Source organism: Mastigoproctus giganteus, chromosome 5 (genome assembly GCF_048544385.1).
Source record: "Mastigoproctus giganteus isolate SK-2022 chromosome 5, ASM4854438v1, whole genome shotgun sequence".
Taxonomy (NCBI): Eukaryota; Metazoa; Arthropoda; class Arachnida; order Uropygi; family Thelyphonidae; genus Mastigoproctus; species Mastigoproctus giganteus.
This window is the reverse complement of record NC_143579.1, coordinates 117,938,031-117,957,056: the sequence shown is the minus strand read 5'-3', so window position 1 is coordinate 117,957,056 and position 19,026 is coordinate 117,938,031. Positions and strand designations below refer to the sequence as shown.

General features: G+C 35.4%; 1 protein-coding gene across 2 annotated transcripts in view; it reads left to right on the top strand.

Annotated features, from left to right (window-relative positions):
• The window catches only part of abs (ATP-dependent RNA helicase abstrakt), a 191,103-nt gene that overhangs the window by 73,128 nt on the left and 98,949 nt on the right, over positions 1-19,026 (top strand). For both annotated transcript variants that reach the window (XM_090373425.1, XM_090373426.1), the window contains one exon: positions 963-1,054. In XM_090373425.1, coding sequence (XP_090229551.1) covers positions 963-1,054 — 92 coding nt within the window. The remainder of the gene's footprint in view (positions 1-962; positions 1,055-19,026) is intronic.

Sequence of the window (19,026 nt, the reverse complement as noted above, 5' to 3'; positions counted from 1 at the left end):
GGTTCCTCAAATATTTAGCATTTGTATTTGTACAAAAATTCTTCCCTTTCCTTTAAGAGTAGTTATTTCTTTAAATAGATTTCACATTAATACATTATGACAACGTTTCTCAAACTGTGTTCTGCGGAACACTAGTTTTCTGTGAAAAATCCTAATTAATAATTAAAAAATTAATAATAAAAAATAAATTTTGCATATTTATAGCATACACCACTTTTTTATCATTATAACATTTAACATAATTTTTTTTTTCAGTTATTAATATACTGGTAAACTAATAATAAAATAGACCACGGAACATTTTATTTTAGCTGGCTTTTGCATAGAGAAGTGTGTGTGCAGAATTAATGACATCTATTTTGGCTGGCTTTTGCATAGAGAAGTATGTGTAGAGGTAATGACATCTATTTTGGCTGGCTTTTGCATAGCAAAGTATGTGTAGAGGTAATGACATCTATGAAAAAGTAGCAATATAGTAATCTAATATGCCATTTGTATACGATTTAGCCTGGAGTACACAGGTTAAGGGGGCACCTCCGTAGCCAGGTGGGCAGGAGCAGCAGTGCATAGCACACACTTCTTGATTAGACCAGGGTTCGAACCCGTGACCACCAAATACGGAGGTTGCGGAAAGGTCAGGGAATATCCACCACATATCCCCCGAGCAATATGGCCTTAGTTGATATTTGAATAATCACAGTGTATTAATGAGTTTTTTTGATTATTATAATTTTTCATTATCATCCATTAGTAGGCCAAGTGTATGATAATGAAATAGATATAAATATTACTTTGTCTATCCTAAACAACATATCAACCGAGTATATCACTAAGGTTCAAAAGATTTATCTTTTAGTTTCTTTAGTTTTTTGAGTTATTTCTTTTTTTCCATGTAACCTTTGTTTTATCTTTAATTTTATCATTAATTTTATTAACAAAATGATTTTTATCTACATTTTTAGGAAATGAAATTTCCTCGTCCAATTCTAATTGGTTTGAAGAAAAAAGGTATTTCAAAACCAACTCCAATCCAGATGCAAGGTCTTCCTGCAGTGTAAGTAGGAAAGTCATTTCAGAATGTTTTTAATAAATTTCATAACAGGGTAATTTTGTGCCTTGTTATTCTCAAATCTCAGCTTGAAATTTAATAACACTTATTAGCCTACCATCACAATCTGTATATCACTTTGTTCATATTGATACAAGTTATAGTCAGAATTGAACAGTGCAATATTTGGAGTAATGTCCACTCCTTGGTCACATGTACTCTGTGAATAACTGATTTGATTTGTACCAGCTTGGATTTATACTCCTGAAATTCTCTCTCTTGTTTGTTTAGCTTGAGAGTTTTTAATCATTAGTATATTAGATTTTTCTTACATCCAGGGAATGCTCTCACTAGCATTAATAATTTTTAACCTCCCAGATGGTAGTGTTTTCAGTCCTTTTGCACACAAAGAAAAACTAGTTCTCACCCACAGAGAGCCTTGAGTACCTTAATGCAAAAACCATATTTGTTTTGATGACAATACTATCTCTATCTGTTGCCACTACACAGGAAAACTCAATAAAAAATCATAATGACACTTTGTTTTTAGTTATTCCTAACAGTTTTGAAAGATTCCATAATTTTTGGTCAGCCTGTCGAGCAGTAAATTGTGAAAAGTGGTAAAGTCACGCCACTTCACTAGAGGAAGTAGGCAATCTTCTGTCTTGTGTACATTATCATATAATGCTACCTTATCTTTGTTTACAGAAGCTTGAATCTTCTCATATTCCCATAGAGAGGACGATGGCTCTTGGTAAGTTTAGTGCAGCAATCTTTATTAAATAGATTTTCTGTTTATACTTCAGGATGGCCCCATATAACCATAGGAATTTACGAGAGACAGAGAGAGAGAGAGAGAGAGAGAGAGAGAGAGAGAGAGAGAGAGAGAGAGAGAGAGATTATTACTGTATTTAGCAGTCCCATGGGCATGAATAACAGACGACTCAAATGCGTGTGTACTGCTGTCCTCTAACCACTTGACTATATGAGACCTTTTTCATTTGTTTATATACTAGCTTTGTCCTTTGCAAGTCATTCCATTGTGTAGCTGTCAACTTTCCAGATTTATGATGGAGAATTCATCTTTTTGACTTGATTTTATCCCTTTTTTTACACATGCAGTACCAAATCTAATACAGTAATACCCCGAAGTTACGCGATAGGTGGGTCCGACGAAAATCGCGTAAGTCGAATTCGCGTAAGTCGGGGTACAACTTTGCATATAAATACATATAAATTTTGCTTAATTGGGACCAAGGACTAACAAAAACACTAGTTTATAAGAAAAATATTAATAAAATTGCAGTTCTTTATACATATTAATACAAAATATGTATTAAAAAACAAATGACTTACGTTAAAAAGTTATTTCGATGTCGATGGCTTCATAAAATCTAACAAATTCGTCTGACGACACAGCGCGTTCTTTTTTTCACGCAGAATTTCTTCGTAGCAAGCTAATAATTTTTTTATTCCTTGCTTTGTAGCTATAACGCGTTCTTCGTTGGAGTCTATGTTTTCTAAAATTTTTAAGCCCTTTACAATTGAGCCCTTTTCAATTTTCAACCTGTCAAGTTTGCAATTTTCATGTGCTTTTCGCCGTTGCTTCGTTTAGGCCTGTAGCACGTGCAATATCACATGGTCTTTCATTTCGCTCAAAGCGTTTCACAATTTTATATTTTTTCTCTATCGACAGAGGCGGACTGGCCATAAGCCTTACCGGGGAAACCCCGGTGGGCCAGTGTGATTTTGGCCATAAACCATAGTATGAGGCCACTATAAATTTTTCCGGGTAAGAATTTTTGATCCAGTCCGCCTCTGTTTATCGATAATTGCTTTTCTTTTTCTCTCTGAATCTGCAGTGTCTTCGCCAGGACGCTTCCTTTTCACACCTTTTCACTCATTTTTAGGGAATAAAGCACAATTACAAAACGAGGAGGCACGCTTGATACGCATAAACAAAGCTGCACGCATGTAGCAACTGAATAAACAACACCATAAAGGCAGAGATACACTATTAACACCTCACATTTCTAGGGGTTACTACCATAAAACAATAAAAATCCAGTTGCATTTCTGCTAGTGAAATCTGTTATAAACTGGTAGTAGACTCGATCTAATTGCATTTGCGATTATACTGATAGCTGGAATTGTGTTAGTTTTTATGTTATTATGGTGAAATGTGTTTCCCCTTCACTGATATAAAAAACATAAAAGCAGCAAAGTTGAATTTTGTTCATCTTTCGCTCTCATTCTCTGCCGTCGCACCGTATATCGATAACATATGAAAAACGACCTTGAAGTAGTGGGCGGCAGCGGTGCCAAACGAAAAAATCAAGAACCGCGTAACTCCGAGTTCGCGTAAGTCGGGGTAGCGTAAGTCGGGGTATTACTGTATGTACATATTAGATTTGGTATGCAACTGTGGTACTGCAACATCTTTTTGCAAAACTATTTTTCTTTTTTTTTTGGGAGGGGGGGCATTAAAAAGATTAATGTACCCTCTACCTTCAAAAGTTTATTATTATTAATGATTTATTTTAAATGAAAAATTATGCATTTTCAGCTTCTTACTTAGATTGCAAATACAGTTAGTCCTCGTATAGCACGATAGTTCTGTTCCTAGAAACCCTTGTGCAGTGCAAAATCGTGCAATATGGACAACAGGCCCTATGGGAAAAATGGGGTTAGGTGCTGACCACCCAAGATTGAACACGCATTTGTAACGAAAACATTACCAAACACAATAAATAATCGTAATAAAATACTTACATATTTTAATACGATTATACTTAATAATCTATTACATAATAAAATATTGCTACTATTACGTAATACAATATTGCTACTGCTGTTGCTTCTATCGTATGGAAACTTGTTTTTTGTTTGATTTTCTATCCAAACAGATGACAGCCGTTCCATCTCTTCCAATCCTTTGTGTCTTGATCTAATAGATTTTAATTACACTTTGAGTTGTTCCTGCTATGAAAGTTGTTTTTATTTTCTCTGCATTCTTTGTAATTCTCAGCGTTGCCTCATTTAGGCCTGAAGCACGTGCAATATCACATGGTCTTTCATTTCGCTCAAAGCGCTTCACAATTTCATATTTTTTCTCTATCGACAGAGGCGGACTGGCCATAAGCCTTACTGGGGGAAACCCCGGTGGGCCGGAGGCCGGTGTGATTTTGGCCATAAATGCTAGTATGAGGCCACTACAAATTTTCCCGGGGAAGAATTTTTGATCCAGTCCGCCTCTGTTTATTGATATTGCTTTTCTTTTTCTATCTGAATCTATAGTGTCTTCACCAGGATGCTTCCTTTTCACACCTTTTAAGTATTTTATCCATTTTTAGGAAATAAAGCAGAATTACAAAATGAGGAGGCACGCTTGATACACATAAACAAAGCTGTACGCGTGTAGCAACTGAATAAACAACACCGAAGGCAGAGACACACTGTGAAACCTCACTAGCTCACATTTTACTAAAGCACATTTCTGGGGGTTACTACCATAAAACAATAAAAACAATTTCCAGTTGCGTTCCTGCTAGTGGAATCTGTTATAAACTGGTAGTAAACTCGATCTAATTGCATTTGCGATAATACCAATAGCTGGAATTGTGTGGGTTTTTAAGCTATTATGGTGAACAAACGTTTGGAGCAAATAGATGCATAAAATGGGAATGTTTAGTGTTTTTTTTTTTTTAATTTTGGCTGATGCTGTATAAGCTTTCTATCTTACATCATATGCCTATGGTAATGCTAATTTCCTTAAATTACAGGATGAAAAATGATGGTAACTTGATTCTTTAACAAGATATAACTCCACCACATTATCACAAAGAGTTCTGCATTCCTGAACACAAGTGTTTTGAAGAAAGTGGACAGGAAGAGGGGAGGGCCTGATCTGGGGATCTATGAGAAAATAGATTTATTAGGATCAGGTGTGCTAGGAACCATTATGGAACTTAAACAATGCATTTGTAAAGCAATTGACCATATTGATACTGAATATGGGAGGATTTGGAATTACAAATGCTACAACGTGTGCAGAACACCTCTAATTAAAACTTGAAGATATCGCTATCAACCAAATGTATTGTGTTCCCTATACACAATAAAAAAAAAAAAAAGGTGGTCATCCTGCACTGTGAATGCAGGATATCCACCTACATTAACAAGATGCTCTGATCAATTGATATAACAGACTTCCACCATGGAATGATAATAGGGTACATGAAAGCAATCAGTTTGCAAATGACATTCAGTGGCACTCAATATCTCTAGTTAAATTGGTGATATGATACAAATATTGAAGACAAATCGAAGCAGAGTGGTGCAGAAATCGTCACGAAACAACCAAGAAACCTTCTAAAGCTGATGGAATGTGAGAAGAGCTCCTTGCAAGGCACCTCCGTAGCCAGGTGTGCAGGAGTAGCAGCAGCAGTGCTTAGCACACACTTCTTGATTAGACCAGGGTTCGAGCCCGTGACCACCAAATACGGAAGATGCGGAAAGGTCAGGGAATGACCACCGCATATTCCTGGAGCAACATGGCCTTAGTTGCTAATGCTCCTAAAAAAAACCAAATAACAATAATAATAGATCCTTGCAAAAATTTTCCACTTGGAACAGAGGTCAACATTGTCACAATACACACACACACACATGATTGGGACACATGTCAGCACCAGTACTGTGTGCTGAAAGCTGCATGATGTGGGTTACCACGGTTGCACAGCCATCCACAAGTCAATCATTAACCCCGACTAGTGCCAGATACCATCTAGCTTAGTATAAAACCCATCACTTTTGGACTGTAGATCAATGGAAAGCTGTGCTTCAGAGTGATGAACATGGTATATGGTCTGTCAGCCTGACAGTCATACCTGAGTGATGTGGATTCCCGAGGAAAGCTACCTGCCAGACTGTACTGTCCCAAAAGTTTGGTGGAGGCAGCATGATAGTCTGGGGTTTGTCCTGAGACCATAAGTTGTTTTGAACAAAACAATGAATGCTGAAGTCTATCTACATATCCGGATAATATCTGGCTATTACCAACATTCTGGCATGTTGGACAAGGCCCATATCTGTATCAGCAGGATAAAATTACATGTCATACTGCTCATCTTATGTTGGACTGGCTTGGAGATACAAACGTCAAAAAGCTGGACTGGCCAGCCAAACCCCTGACTTCAATTCTATATAGAACCACTGGAATAAATTAGATCACTGGGTGCATGAGGAGAGACTGCCCAAAAAAACAGAGGCTGAACAGGTTGCCACTTGAAAGGACAAATGGCAGAAACTGTTAGACAACATTTATAAAAAAACTGGTGGAGAGGGTTCCCTGGAGACTAGGGCTGCTGTAAAGGCTAAAGGTCCAGCACCATTATTAGTTCTCCCATAAATAAAGGTTCATTGTGGATATGCAGGTGTTAATGGTGTGTGTGTGTGTAATCAAACTGATAATTACAAGTGCTTCCCTAGTAAGGTTACATTCTAGAAATCTGTCTGTAAGTAAAAATTTTACGTAACTCGGAAACTGCCCAAAATCTGTATATAAATGTAAATGTAAGTCTGTGATTTAAAAACTCATTTTAGTTATGTCTTGCAGCATATGTACATTACAATTACATACTCATAACATATACATTAGAATATTATTTAAAAAAAAAAACTTTTAAAGTATGTATACATACACCTTATTTTTGGTGTGTGTGTTTGGGGGGGGGGATTATATATACAACTCTTATTAGTTGGAGGATGAGGTTGAAGAGAGAGCTGTCATATCATCAATAGCGTCGACCGGGCTAGCCAGGTGGGTAAAGTGCCTGCCTGGCAACTCAAAGGTTGCAGGTTTGAATCCCACCTTGGGCTTGGTGCTGCACTATCTGGTTGGATCTCACGGCCATGATACACGAAGGAAGCAGGAAAAAACTGGTTCCTTCATGTGTTGCTCACATCATACGATAAAAAAAAAAAAAAAATAGCTGAAGTGAAAGACCTGCAGAAGTATGGTGGTGAAGATGGATGTGGTGCTAAAGTTGGAGTCAGAGAATCTGCAAGTAGAACTTTTCACGGAATTGGGAACAATTTTTTCCACAGATCACACTTCTGTGACATTCTTAATGAATGTTCTAAATTACATCATAAATGGTGTGATTCTATTCTCCCTATGCATACCAGCAATTCCCTGGGCAAAGGTGTTGCACAAGTAATGTGCCTTAAAGGATGCTATGAACTTGCCCACCCCCCCAGTCCATTGACTGCAGCATCGAGGTGGAGGATGACCAGGAGCGTTATCAAGAACCGATAACATTTTGAAAGCCAAATTTTTTGCCTGGCAATATTCTTTTAACTGAAGAACCAAATTCTCTCTCTAAAATATTCTTTAAATACAGAGCACGAAAACCAAACTTTGGCATTAGATTTCCAGATTACAGGAAGGGAGGTTTTGTTGATAACTTTTAATGCACGGGAATTTTTTGCATGGTATATAGAAGCAGAGGTTTCAGTTTGCAATCCCCCTGCTGCATTGTCCCTAACCAAGTGTGTTATTAAATCCCTCAGTGCTTTAAAATCAGGCATTGTCTTTTTCTTCTCTTTTGCAATATGTTTGTTCTGACATAGTTCTGCCAAAATTTGTTCTGGTCTATATTCACTCTCATTGAAAAAACCTGGAAGCACCTTCTGCTGTTACAGTATCTGCACTAGCTGCTCACCACAAATTGGCACCTCCATAGCCAGGTGGGCAGGAGCAGCAGTGCGTAGCACACGCTTCTTGATTAGATTGGGGTTCAAGCCCATGACCACCAAATACAGAGGATGTGGAAAGGTCAGGTAATGACCACTGCATATCCCCGGAGCAATATGCCCTCAGTTGCTAATGCTCCTAGAAACCAAATAACAACAACATCACCACAAATTCTTACATTAAGCAAGTTGGCACAAACGACTAAATCAGCCATGCCTGGTTATAAAAGTCTCCTCACTTCCACCACTTTTTTCCTTCAAGTCTTCATAAATACTTATAGCTTTAGCCTGAATACTGTTAATAGAGTTAGGGGAATATTTCTCTGTACTTGATCAATAATTCACAAGTTTAATAGTTTTTCCATTTGATATATGAGTCCAGTGCATTTTTTTGTTAAGACAGTAGATTTCAAAGGTGCAGAACTTTCTACATGTTCTTTTATTCATTCTTTATCTTTCACCATTGTATTCATAGTGGATGTTGCCAGCCTTAAATCACGTGAAATGGTCATTATTATTTTCCACCTTCATACATTTTCCCAATATCTAATTTTTGCTCTAATGTTGTTGTATGCCACTTTTTCAAAACACCAATGTTGCCAGGTCCATTCAGTGCTTTTCTGCCATATTGCGTGTTATCTCGTCAGTATGACGAGATAACACGCAAAAAATAAAAAAAAAAAAAAACAGAAAGGTTACCTGCAAGGCAGAGTTGTAGTATAAATAAAGGGGTGAAAAAATGAAATGAAAAAAGAAATAGTTTAACAAGAAGCTCGCTTTCTAGTTACATACAAGTAGTTTCACATCACGTGATAAGTCATGGTGAGCTATGTACCTGTGCAATGTTATTGTCTGGCATCCTTATAAATTTCCTGTTGCAGACTGTGCTGTAAGTATCTTTTAATTTGCCAATTACAGCTGATTTCCACATGAACTTTTTTTTTTTTTTTTAACATAAAGTCAGACTTTCATAAGTCAAATCATCCATAAGTCTGGGAGCACCTGTATGTCCTAGAAGAACAAGTCCATAACTGCAAACCAATACTTGAAGAGATGAAGAATAATTACACAGTACAAATTTCTGAGTGTGCAACATACAAGTGTTATCCGAATGCAGTACACACTGTGTGGACCTGTTCCTCACTCTATACACCTGTGCACTGACATTTATCAGGATAATAATCTGAATATTACTTGCACATTAGTGCGCTTGAAACCAAGTTTCAAGCACACTGAATTCACTGAATGTTTATATAGAGGCTTTTAAAAATGGATGGTGGTATCGTTCAGGTCAGATTACAATTTCAAATCGATCTTTTACCAAAACTGAAACTTTGTGGTTGAATGCCAGCACAAATTTATGAACTGTTGCAGGAAGTGTGTAGTGAGTCAACAGTAGATCACTGCTTGTCATGCCAGTCTCAAAGGTTTCGTCAAAGTTAGACCGGTTTTGAAAACAAATAATATGCAGGGATAGACCACAAACATCTCCGGACAACACATTGACAGTTATTTTTACCACTATTTTTGGAAGAAGATAGACATATGACATTTGGAAGTTCCAAACTTTGTGGTTTTGTAACTCCAAAATAGCAAATTTGTGTTATGCTTAATTAATGATTAAAAATCTGAAATGTTTCTAGCTTCCTATAGACAAATTCTTTCCACAATAGTTTCTCAAGTGATTTTTAGGGCTTTCACAGAGTAATTAGATGAGCTGGTCTGTTGGTGCACCGCCACAAACTATGCAACTGCTTTGCTTGCAGAGCAGCATGGGATCTAACAGGTGTTGACATTGTTACAAACACTGCATTTTTGTAACTGAGTGTTAATAGTTCAAGGTTACTTGCTTTTTCTCTCTCACTAATTCTTATCTACCATCTTATGAGTTGTTTTTGAATGATTTTTTATCGCTTTTGCATAACAGAGATGAGAATGAAGCAGATATTCAGTGAATATTCCTATTACTATGTGGATAGCAACGTGCATAATTTTCAATTATCATGTACACCACAGCATGCCAAATTTGAAATAAATTTGAAAATAGAAGTAACTAATAATACAAAATATATATTTTTAAAAAAATAATAAATTTTTTAATATTTATATACATAATCAGCAAAAATGTATGCACATTTAAAATTTTGTAAACACCGGTTTTTTTTTAAAAGGATGATGGAAAAGACTAAGATATACAGGGTGTCTCAAAAATACATGGCAAAATTTCAGGAATGAGTTATTCATATGTAGACAATAAGATTATTTGATTGTCTACATATGCAGTTCCAGAAATGCTTGGTTTCCGAGTGTTGAAGGTCTGTCTATGACACTTAACTGTTCACATCACCTTATAGTAGTTGTTCAAAATGACCTTCTGCCTGAATACTGGCATCACATCGACATCTCATGGACTCACGAAGACAATGCCAAATTCCTGGCGTGTTTCATATTGTCTCACAACCTGCCACAATTCATTTGCGGAGAGTTTCCACATCAGCTACCGGAGTTGAATACACCAATGACTTTAAATGGCCCCACAAGAAGAAATCTAGTGGGTTTAAATCAGGTGAGCGTGGAGGCCAGGCAGTTGGTCCACCGCTCTACTTCAGAAGTCGTAGATCTTCGTCATCCTCTGTCGGCAGCACGAGGTGTAAAGGTCCCATGTTCACAAAGGCGGTGATGGATACCTTCAAACATTTTCCTGTCTGGACATTTTCATTCTGGGAACTTTTCGTGGTACAAACAACGAACCTCCAGAGCATTGCCGTCCACCAAACCATACATAAAGTGCATATCCGCTTGCTCCTGATTTGAGTACATGGTCAGAATGGAAAACCACCAGATTCTGTCATTACCTTGTGATGAAGGAAATCACCTGCGGGAGATAAGACATTCCGGTTAATAACTCGGGAACCAAGCATTTCCGGAACTATGTTGATATAAAATATTTTTATTGTCTACATATGAGGAACTCATTCCTGAAGTTATGCCATGTATTTTTGAGACACCCTGTATACAGGCTGGCCTCGATTATTGTGATTAATTCGTCCCGCGAGCGCATTGTGCAAAACGGAAACGAGTTAATCGAATATAATAATCAATAGAAAAAATTATAATTGGTCCCTTGACCTTCTGGAATGTCCATAAAGAATTTTAAAAATACCTTTTAAATAACTTTTTAACTGTATACAATGTAAAAGATAATGAAAATAATTAGGGAATTAAATGTTTATTGCATAAAATAGCAGTTCCCAAACTGTGCGCCATGGAATATTTTAAATTTTCGAGGGAAACACATTGATACTCGACATCTGTCAGACACCGCACGAACTACTAGCTCGAGGTAGTTCACAGTTTCAACATTTACTGTTAGATATTTCTTTTGGTCTGGGTGCGCCTTGAAAAAATTACTGAGACACTAAGGGTGCCGTGAACTGAGAAAGTTTGTGAACCTCTGACATAAAATACACAATGAAGAAATGACTGTTGAGGAAATATTTGAACAGTGTTGACTTTCTCTTTTCATCAATCAATTTCCGATAGCCATCACAATCTTCTCTGGGCCCTGAACCCCAAACCTTTTGTTTGAGGTTCTCTGTGATACGAAATATTTCATCTAGTTCTTTTACTGTTATCTCCTTTGTGGTAACATTTTCATCTGGCTCATTTAAAAATTTTAATTTTTAAATGCAAGTCTGCATTGACTTTATTAGCGGGAGACAAACAAGTAACACATCTTCTTCTGATGGTTAAGGGAACACGCCAAGGCGGGCAGCAGGCAAACGTTTGTTTATTGCCCGTCCGATATGCGGTAAGCTTAACGTGCAATTCAAATCTTTTTTGACTACTACATAAAAAAAAAAAAAAAAAAATCACGTTAACTGGAAATTTGTAAAGTGAAAAGTGGTATAATTTTTTCAAATAGTGGTAACTGAAACACACGTTAATCGAACTCGCGTTATGCGAAGCCTGGCTGTACTTCAAATGTTTATTCTGTGAGTGAAGCATTCTTCTTAAGGAGGTATATATTGTTTTCCTCTTTTGTGCATTTATGATGCATTTATCTGAGTTCTTTTGTATAATTTGCTATTTAATATTTAAGAATAGTGTATCAGTTTAAACCCTTCACGTAATTAGTTCATTATATCCTTATTCCTTCTTCTTACATAAGTAGTACTGGTTTCCTCTTACCTTATTATATGCATTTAATCCAATATTTAATTTTTAAAAAAGTGTATCCATTTAATCATGTAATTAGCTTTCCCTGCTTGAAATAAATGTTATCTTAAAGTCTGTTGTTTTATCCATCAAAAATATCTGGACTTTATGAAAAATTATAGGAGTTTGCCCACATATTTTATAGCAATTGCAATTTATTCTTTGGTAAATGGGCAGGGCCGTACTTGCACTTTTAGGGGCCCAAGGCACTAAGCTTTTGGGTGTGTGTGGGGGGGGGGTGGCTTTTAGGATACCAGTTAAAAAAAAAAAAAAAACTTGCATATATAAATATAATCAGAAAAACAATTATTTTTACCGATCTGTTTAAACACAAATGTAATACTGCGAAATATAAAGAAGAGTGTTGAATTAAACTCTGCATTGCAACAGCTCATGAGGTTGTGATGACCAGCTACACGGCTTTGGTGGGTCATCACGTGGTCAGTGAATTGGCTTCCATTGCTGTGTTTCTGGCTTTCGTGACTAGCGTGTGATGCCCTTTCACAAGTAGCTCCTCATTTCATATCACGATGATTTCATAAATTTGAGCTCTCACCAGAATTGAATCCTGGCTGCCTGCACTGAAGATGTGAGCGTCAACACTGAACTACGGGGGAGCCCAACAACAGTAGAGTAAAGTACACAAATAAATATGACAAATTAGTTTAATTATTAATTTTATGACAAAAACAATATAAAAAAAAGTTGTGTTACAAAAATATAAAAACATCCACATCTTGTTTGTTAGCAGTAAAAAATAGCGGGTACATTATAAAATAGCAATGCAATAGCTAAATTGAGTTCATACAATTTATGTGCATAAATATTTTTTCCTTGGCAAAAATATCTATTAAATCATCATAATTAATACTGTTTGCTAGTTCAGATTCAATAAATAACAATGACAAATTGTTCATTTTGTCTTGAATTAAACTGTTCCTCAAATAGTTTTTTACTCATTTGAGAATAGAAAATAACCGTTTCCTGCTTGCATTATTAAAAATATTTTTAATATTGTGTCAACATTGGGAAATGTAGACCTTAGTCCATTATTAATGATATTATACATTTCACCCTTCATATTATTTTCTCCTTTAATAAACAGTAAAAATTGGATAACTTCATCTTTAAACTTTTCCGAGTCAGTGTTATTTTTATATGTACTTATTAATTTATTGATATTAATGTTGAATTCATCTAAATCAAGATTTATAAATATTTTAAAGTATCTAAAACATTGGTGTATACTTCTGTTTGTCTGTTTATTTCAGCAATTAATCTATCACAAACAACATTGATTGTATTGATAATAAACATTTCTTTCCCTTCTAAAATTACTTCATTATCTCTTGTTTTTCTTTTTTTACTTTGACTTTTTTTTTTATCTTTGTATTGCCATTCGTCAGTTAATAATTTACCTTCTTTTTCAATAATATTAAAATTATTTCTTAATATGCAACATATTTCCATGCAATGATTTCAAAAGATCAGAACCATGGTAAATTTATTGCGGGATCTTGTAATGATTTACTTGTTTTATTTAATCTATTTAATATTTTATCCCAAAGGACAGTAAGTAATGCAATTTCATATTCAACAGTTTTTTTTTATTAATTTAGTACATTCTAAACGTGCTACTGATCTTTCATGTTCACCTGTTGATATATTAATTAACTCTTCTTTTATTAATGTATAACCATTTTGAAGAGCTGAGACAGCATCAGTCCTAGCAGACCATCTTGTATTGCTTAAATTTTTCAGTGTTAGTGAATTTCTTCCCAAATATTGATTTAAGACATTCCATCTTCTTGGGGAAGCAGAAAAAAAAATTTAATTTTTTTATAAAGTAGAAATAATTCGCTGCAGTAGAACAAGATTAAGCTGCATTAGTTCCAATTAAATTTAGAGAGTAAGTAGTATATGGTACATAAAATGCCGTAGAACTATATTGCTTCAATCTGACTTGGATTCCTGAATACTTTCCTGCTATATTTGAAGCATTGTTGTAACTTTGTCGTCTGCAGTTTGTCATATCAATTGGTAAACCTCCTGATCTTTTTAAAATAGTTTTTTCCAGTGCTTTTTTTGTAAAAAAAAAATAGGTGCCCGTACTCATTCTTTGCTATCAGGAAAAATTGAAAATTAAAAGGATATGAAAAGTACTCTAAAAAAATTTTTTTTCTTGGTATTGTTACTTTAGTAGTAAAGTTTTTGGAATAAGAACAACAAATTTAGTATATTAACATAGTTTATTAAGCATAAATTTATTATTCAAGTATATAAAAAATTAAGTAAAATGAGTAAAATAAGTAAATAAATTGGTCAACTACTGAGTGCCAGGCACTCAGGATGAAGAGTCTGTAGTCACGAATGGTCGTTAGTGTAGTATTTCAAATAGAGAGCTTTATGGTAACTGAAAAAAGTTTCTAGTACCCCGGCTTGGCCTAAAACTGAGGAACTAACGAAAATGTCTATTTGAGTCTTTCCGCTTGTTGTGAATGACAAGGGTGAGAGAAGTGATTAAAGTCTTGGGGTCTCCCCCAAGCGACTGGCAGGTGAGGGCCGTGCAGACGCCTTCCCACCACTGCTGCCTCAACACTGGCTCTCTGAGTACCTCCTTGCTGGGACAACTCCAGATTTGAAAATTGTTAAAAAAGCTTTTCTCGTTGCAAAATTTATAAATGACATTTATAGAATTATTAACTAACAGCAACCTTTTTGTCGCCAAAAGGAAAGTTACTTATTAAAAAGAAGTGCACTATAGAAGTGCAATAAAAAATTGTTTTTTTGATTTTAACATAAAAAGTAAATGATAGATTTCAATCGGAATAGTTTTCCCTTGATAAGCATCGAATAACACATAGCTAATGTGATTTTTAAATTTTTAGCTCCATTAGTGACAGAAATAGAGGGGGACACCAAAATTACTCACATTTTCCTGTCTGGCACCGCCATTTTTAATTTTAAAAATATTTTAAAATTATATTTTAAACCTACTTGTTGAGCTCTTTCCAACAGTGTATAATAAGCTATAGGTTGTCTACCAAATCTCCCCCACATTTACCCCCCCCCTCCATTTCTCAGACAAATTTTTGTCAACAATGATCAAGGCATTATGTTGGCCCACATGATGTACAAACCCATGCAAAATTTCAACTCAATAGGTTGAATGATTCCAGAGATACAATGCTGCGACAGATGGATGGACAGACAGACAGACAACTGAGTAACATTATAAGTGTCCTACGTTGGACTACAGACCCTAAAAGTAAAAATAAACAACATAAGTAAAAATAATTTCATAATAAAGTTTTTGTAGAATATTCCAAATTTTTATTAAGTTTTTCATCCGACACCCTATGCCTAATTCTTTTCTTCCTCTCTGTTTGTCTCTTGCTGAATGACATTTCCAAAGCAGCCATGAATCGACATATTTTGCTTAATCGAAGTGGGTTAGTGGTAGGCCTACAATTTTAAGAAACTGTAGTGAAGAAACTGTTTTCATTTTCAACGCAGCTCTGGTTGGTCTGGCGATCAGATTCACTTGTGAAAATCCTTGTTCAAATTCACTCGATGAAATTTGTATCGTACTCGGAGCGTCCATCAAATGCTTCAATTCTTCTGAAACCATCTTTTCAATTAGGTATTTCCGAAATCCACGAATTGTATCTCTTTCATTTAACTGTAACCTAATTGACAATTTTTTAACTTCATTTTTACCAAATGCCAACAATTCATGTTTAGAGGTATTTAATACCTTCATTGTCCTCGTTTTCTTTCTCTCGACATTGGTATTGTCACTAGTTCTTAAATTTGAATTGGTTAAATTGGCCTTGGTTATAAGACACTTAGACATAAATAGTAATAATAATAAAGAGTTAAAAATACTACAAAACATTAACTGGACATTTACCATTAACAGACTTGGGGTAATCTTGAAATTTTATTTAAAAATAAAATCCATTCTTCGGTTTTTGTTTTTTGAAAATAAATTAATACTTTTTCATTCAAGTTGGGTGCACTTTTCAAATTAGCACTGCTCGCGTCGCAGTTCCTTTGCCTCGTTTTGTAACTTCTGAAAAATGCATATTGGCAACCTGCCAGCTAGGCATTGACTGAACCACTGGGACTGAAATGTGGAACTGCATAGTGCATGGTTCCGCCTATGGTTAAACTTCATAGTTGAAAACGATTTTGTGTTTTTATTCATTTATTATTGAAATGATTACTGGAAATAGAGGATGAGTATACTATATGCGGGACTTGTTAATAAAAATATTCATTGTGTTCCATTGTTCTTCACAAAATTTGATATAACTCCGTTGACTGTATATTTAGATTTAAAAAGCTGTGGGTTCTGCAGTTCCGCAGTGCCTACCAATGAGCTACCCATGGTAATTACCACTATGTTCCATATAAATTTTGTTGTTACTGCTCCTAAATCCTAAACCAAGTTTACTTAAAAGCTGACAGTAGCATTAATTCTTTTCAAAATATCTAGGCTAATAATCGGTTAATCTTTACTAGCTGGTTGATTGTTGCGAGTAGCAGTAATTGATATGCCTAGCCCGTGCTATGGTTAGTCTTGGTTAGAGTGCTTATCCCCCCTTCTTACTGCTGTTTTAATAGTGGAAAATGAGTTTCCTATTTTAAAACAGCGGTAAGGGGGGATAAACACCCAAGACTAACCATTGTGAGCTATTCATATGCAGTGATGTCACGCCTCCTGTCAATGATCAACCAGAACAGTACCAGCTTGTAAAGATTAACCTAATTTTCTCAAATCTAATAAACATAATAAACACACACACACAGCATTAATATGATCTGATGAAAAAGGACGTTCGCCACTTGTGTTTGTCACTGGAATTTTGGGAAAAATTTTCAGAATTGTTTCAAAATTCGAAAATGTCGATCTAAGTCCATCATTAATACAGGTAACCCTCATATAACACGGTAGTTTGGTTCCTACAAAATATCGTGTAATGTGAATCTGTGTTATACGGGACTAAGAACCAGTACAAAAAGAGGGATTACGTTCCAAAAGCTAACAAAAATACACCTTTTTTTTTTTATAACTATCGAAAACTTTATTTTTATAATAGTAATAACTTAATATTTTAACTTAATTTTTGTAATAGTAGTAACTTAAATAGTAATAGCTAAACAAATGTCTTACCTTACAAACTGTGATACTTATATGTCAGATAATTTACGTTATTTAATTTTCTTCCTCGCTTCTAAGCACAATCAAATGTGAATGCTGAAGAATATCTTCACTTTCTGAACTTTCTTCTGCAGCATCTAGGTTTCGTGTACCTTCTGCTCTATTTAAAAAAATCAGCAATCTGGGTTTGTTTTCTTTTGCCTTGATAGAGCTTTGTAAATTTCTTGATGTGGAGCTAAACATTTTTGAAGCTCCCCTTTGAACTTTGTGCTTCTTTCAGTCGAAGGATTTGCATTCAAAAAATAAGATTCTAATTGCTTGGCTACGTTTATGCTTCCCGTATGCTTTTTTAGTGTAAAATTTGGAACTTCAGAATTTTAATCTGTGCTATCATCCTCTGAATTGATTTGGTTTACCTCCGATGCCTTTTCCACCAAATCCACTTTAACAGCCTCTTTTTCTACCAGTAGTTCTTGAACGTTTTCAGTAGTCATCATCAAAACCTTCCCCTCCTACTGACTTAGCAAGTTCCTACTATTGCACTGATTCCATTTTCTGCTGGTTCGACCATATTTCCTGAACGAACTGACTCCAGCCATACATTTTTCCAACATGCATTTAATGTTGATGGTTTTACTTCTTTGAGCGATAAAGCTATGATTCCGATACAGTCCACAATTGAGAAATGTTTGCATGCCTCCATCGCTTCAATAGATTTGGAACCATTTTATTCCAAAATCCATTGTAACTATTTTCTGATGTACAGTAATGAGTTTTAAAGGTAGATATAATGCCTTGATCTAATGGCTGAATTAAAGAAGGTGAATTAGGTGGTAGGAACATTACTTCAATGTTTGGATGACTTAAACTTTTTGGATGGCCTGGCATGCTATCCAATAGTAATAAAACTTGGAAATCTAGATTTTTTCCGCTTTAAAACAGTAAAAATAATAAGGAATTAATAACAAAGAACATGGCACACACAATACACGCAAGTGAGATATAGAGTAATGAGTTTCTGAAAATTTATTTATGTTTTTTATAAGATTGAATATTTCATGGAAGGGGAAACACATTTCACCTTAATGTGAAATGTGTTTCCCCTTCCATAATGCAGATGAACTCAATAGTTTTTTTGCATTGATATTTACAAATGAAAAACCTTTTGTGGCAATGGAAAATTGTGGGAGTGAAGTTGAAAAATATGTAATTAATGATATTGAAATTTCGCAAGATTATTTAATGAAAAAACTTTTGAGCCTACAGGCTAGTAACGTCCATGATGATGGAATATACCCTATAATCTTAAGGGAGGCGGCAAGTGAGTAATTATGCGAGCATCACTAGACTCTGGGGAGATTCCCTTGGATTGGAAAAGTGCCAATATATCTCCCATACATAAGGGTGGCTCTGAGAGTGAAGTGGGAAATTATCGACCTGTCAGTCTGACTTCAGTGGTAGGGTAAATCATGGAGGCAATGATCAAGGGTGGAATTCAGGATCATTTGGATCGAATTGAAATTCTCAAGGATACTCAGCATGGTTTTGTAAAGGGAAAAACATGTTTAACAAATCTGGTTTGCAATTTTCAAAGGGTCACTCACAAGCTGGATTTAGGGAATAATTTCTACATTGTTTATTTAGATTTCAGCAAAGCTTTTGACTCAGTCTCACATGAGTGGTTGCTTTATAAGCTGGAACAGGTTGGAATCACTGGGAAAATTCTTAGATGGATAGCAGGATGGCTTCAGGGCAGGAAGCTGAGGGTTGTGATAAATGGCTATTCCTCTCAGATTGGGTTGATGTAAGAAGTGGGGTTCCCCAATATTAGGATCAC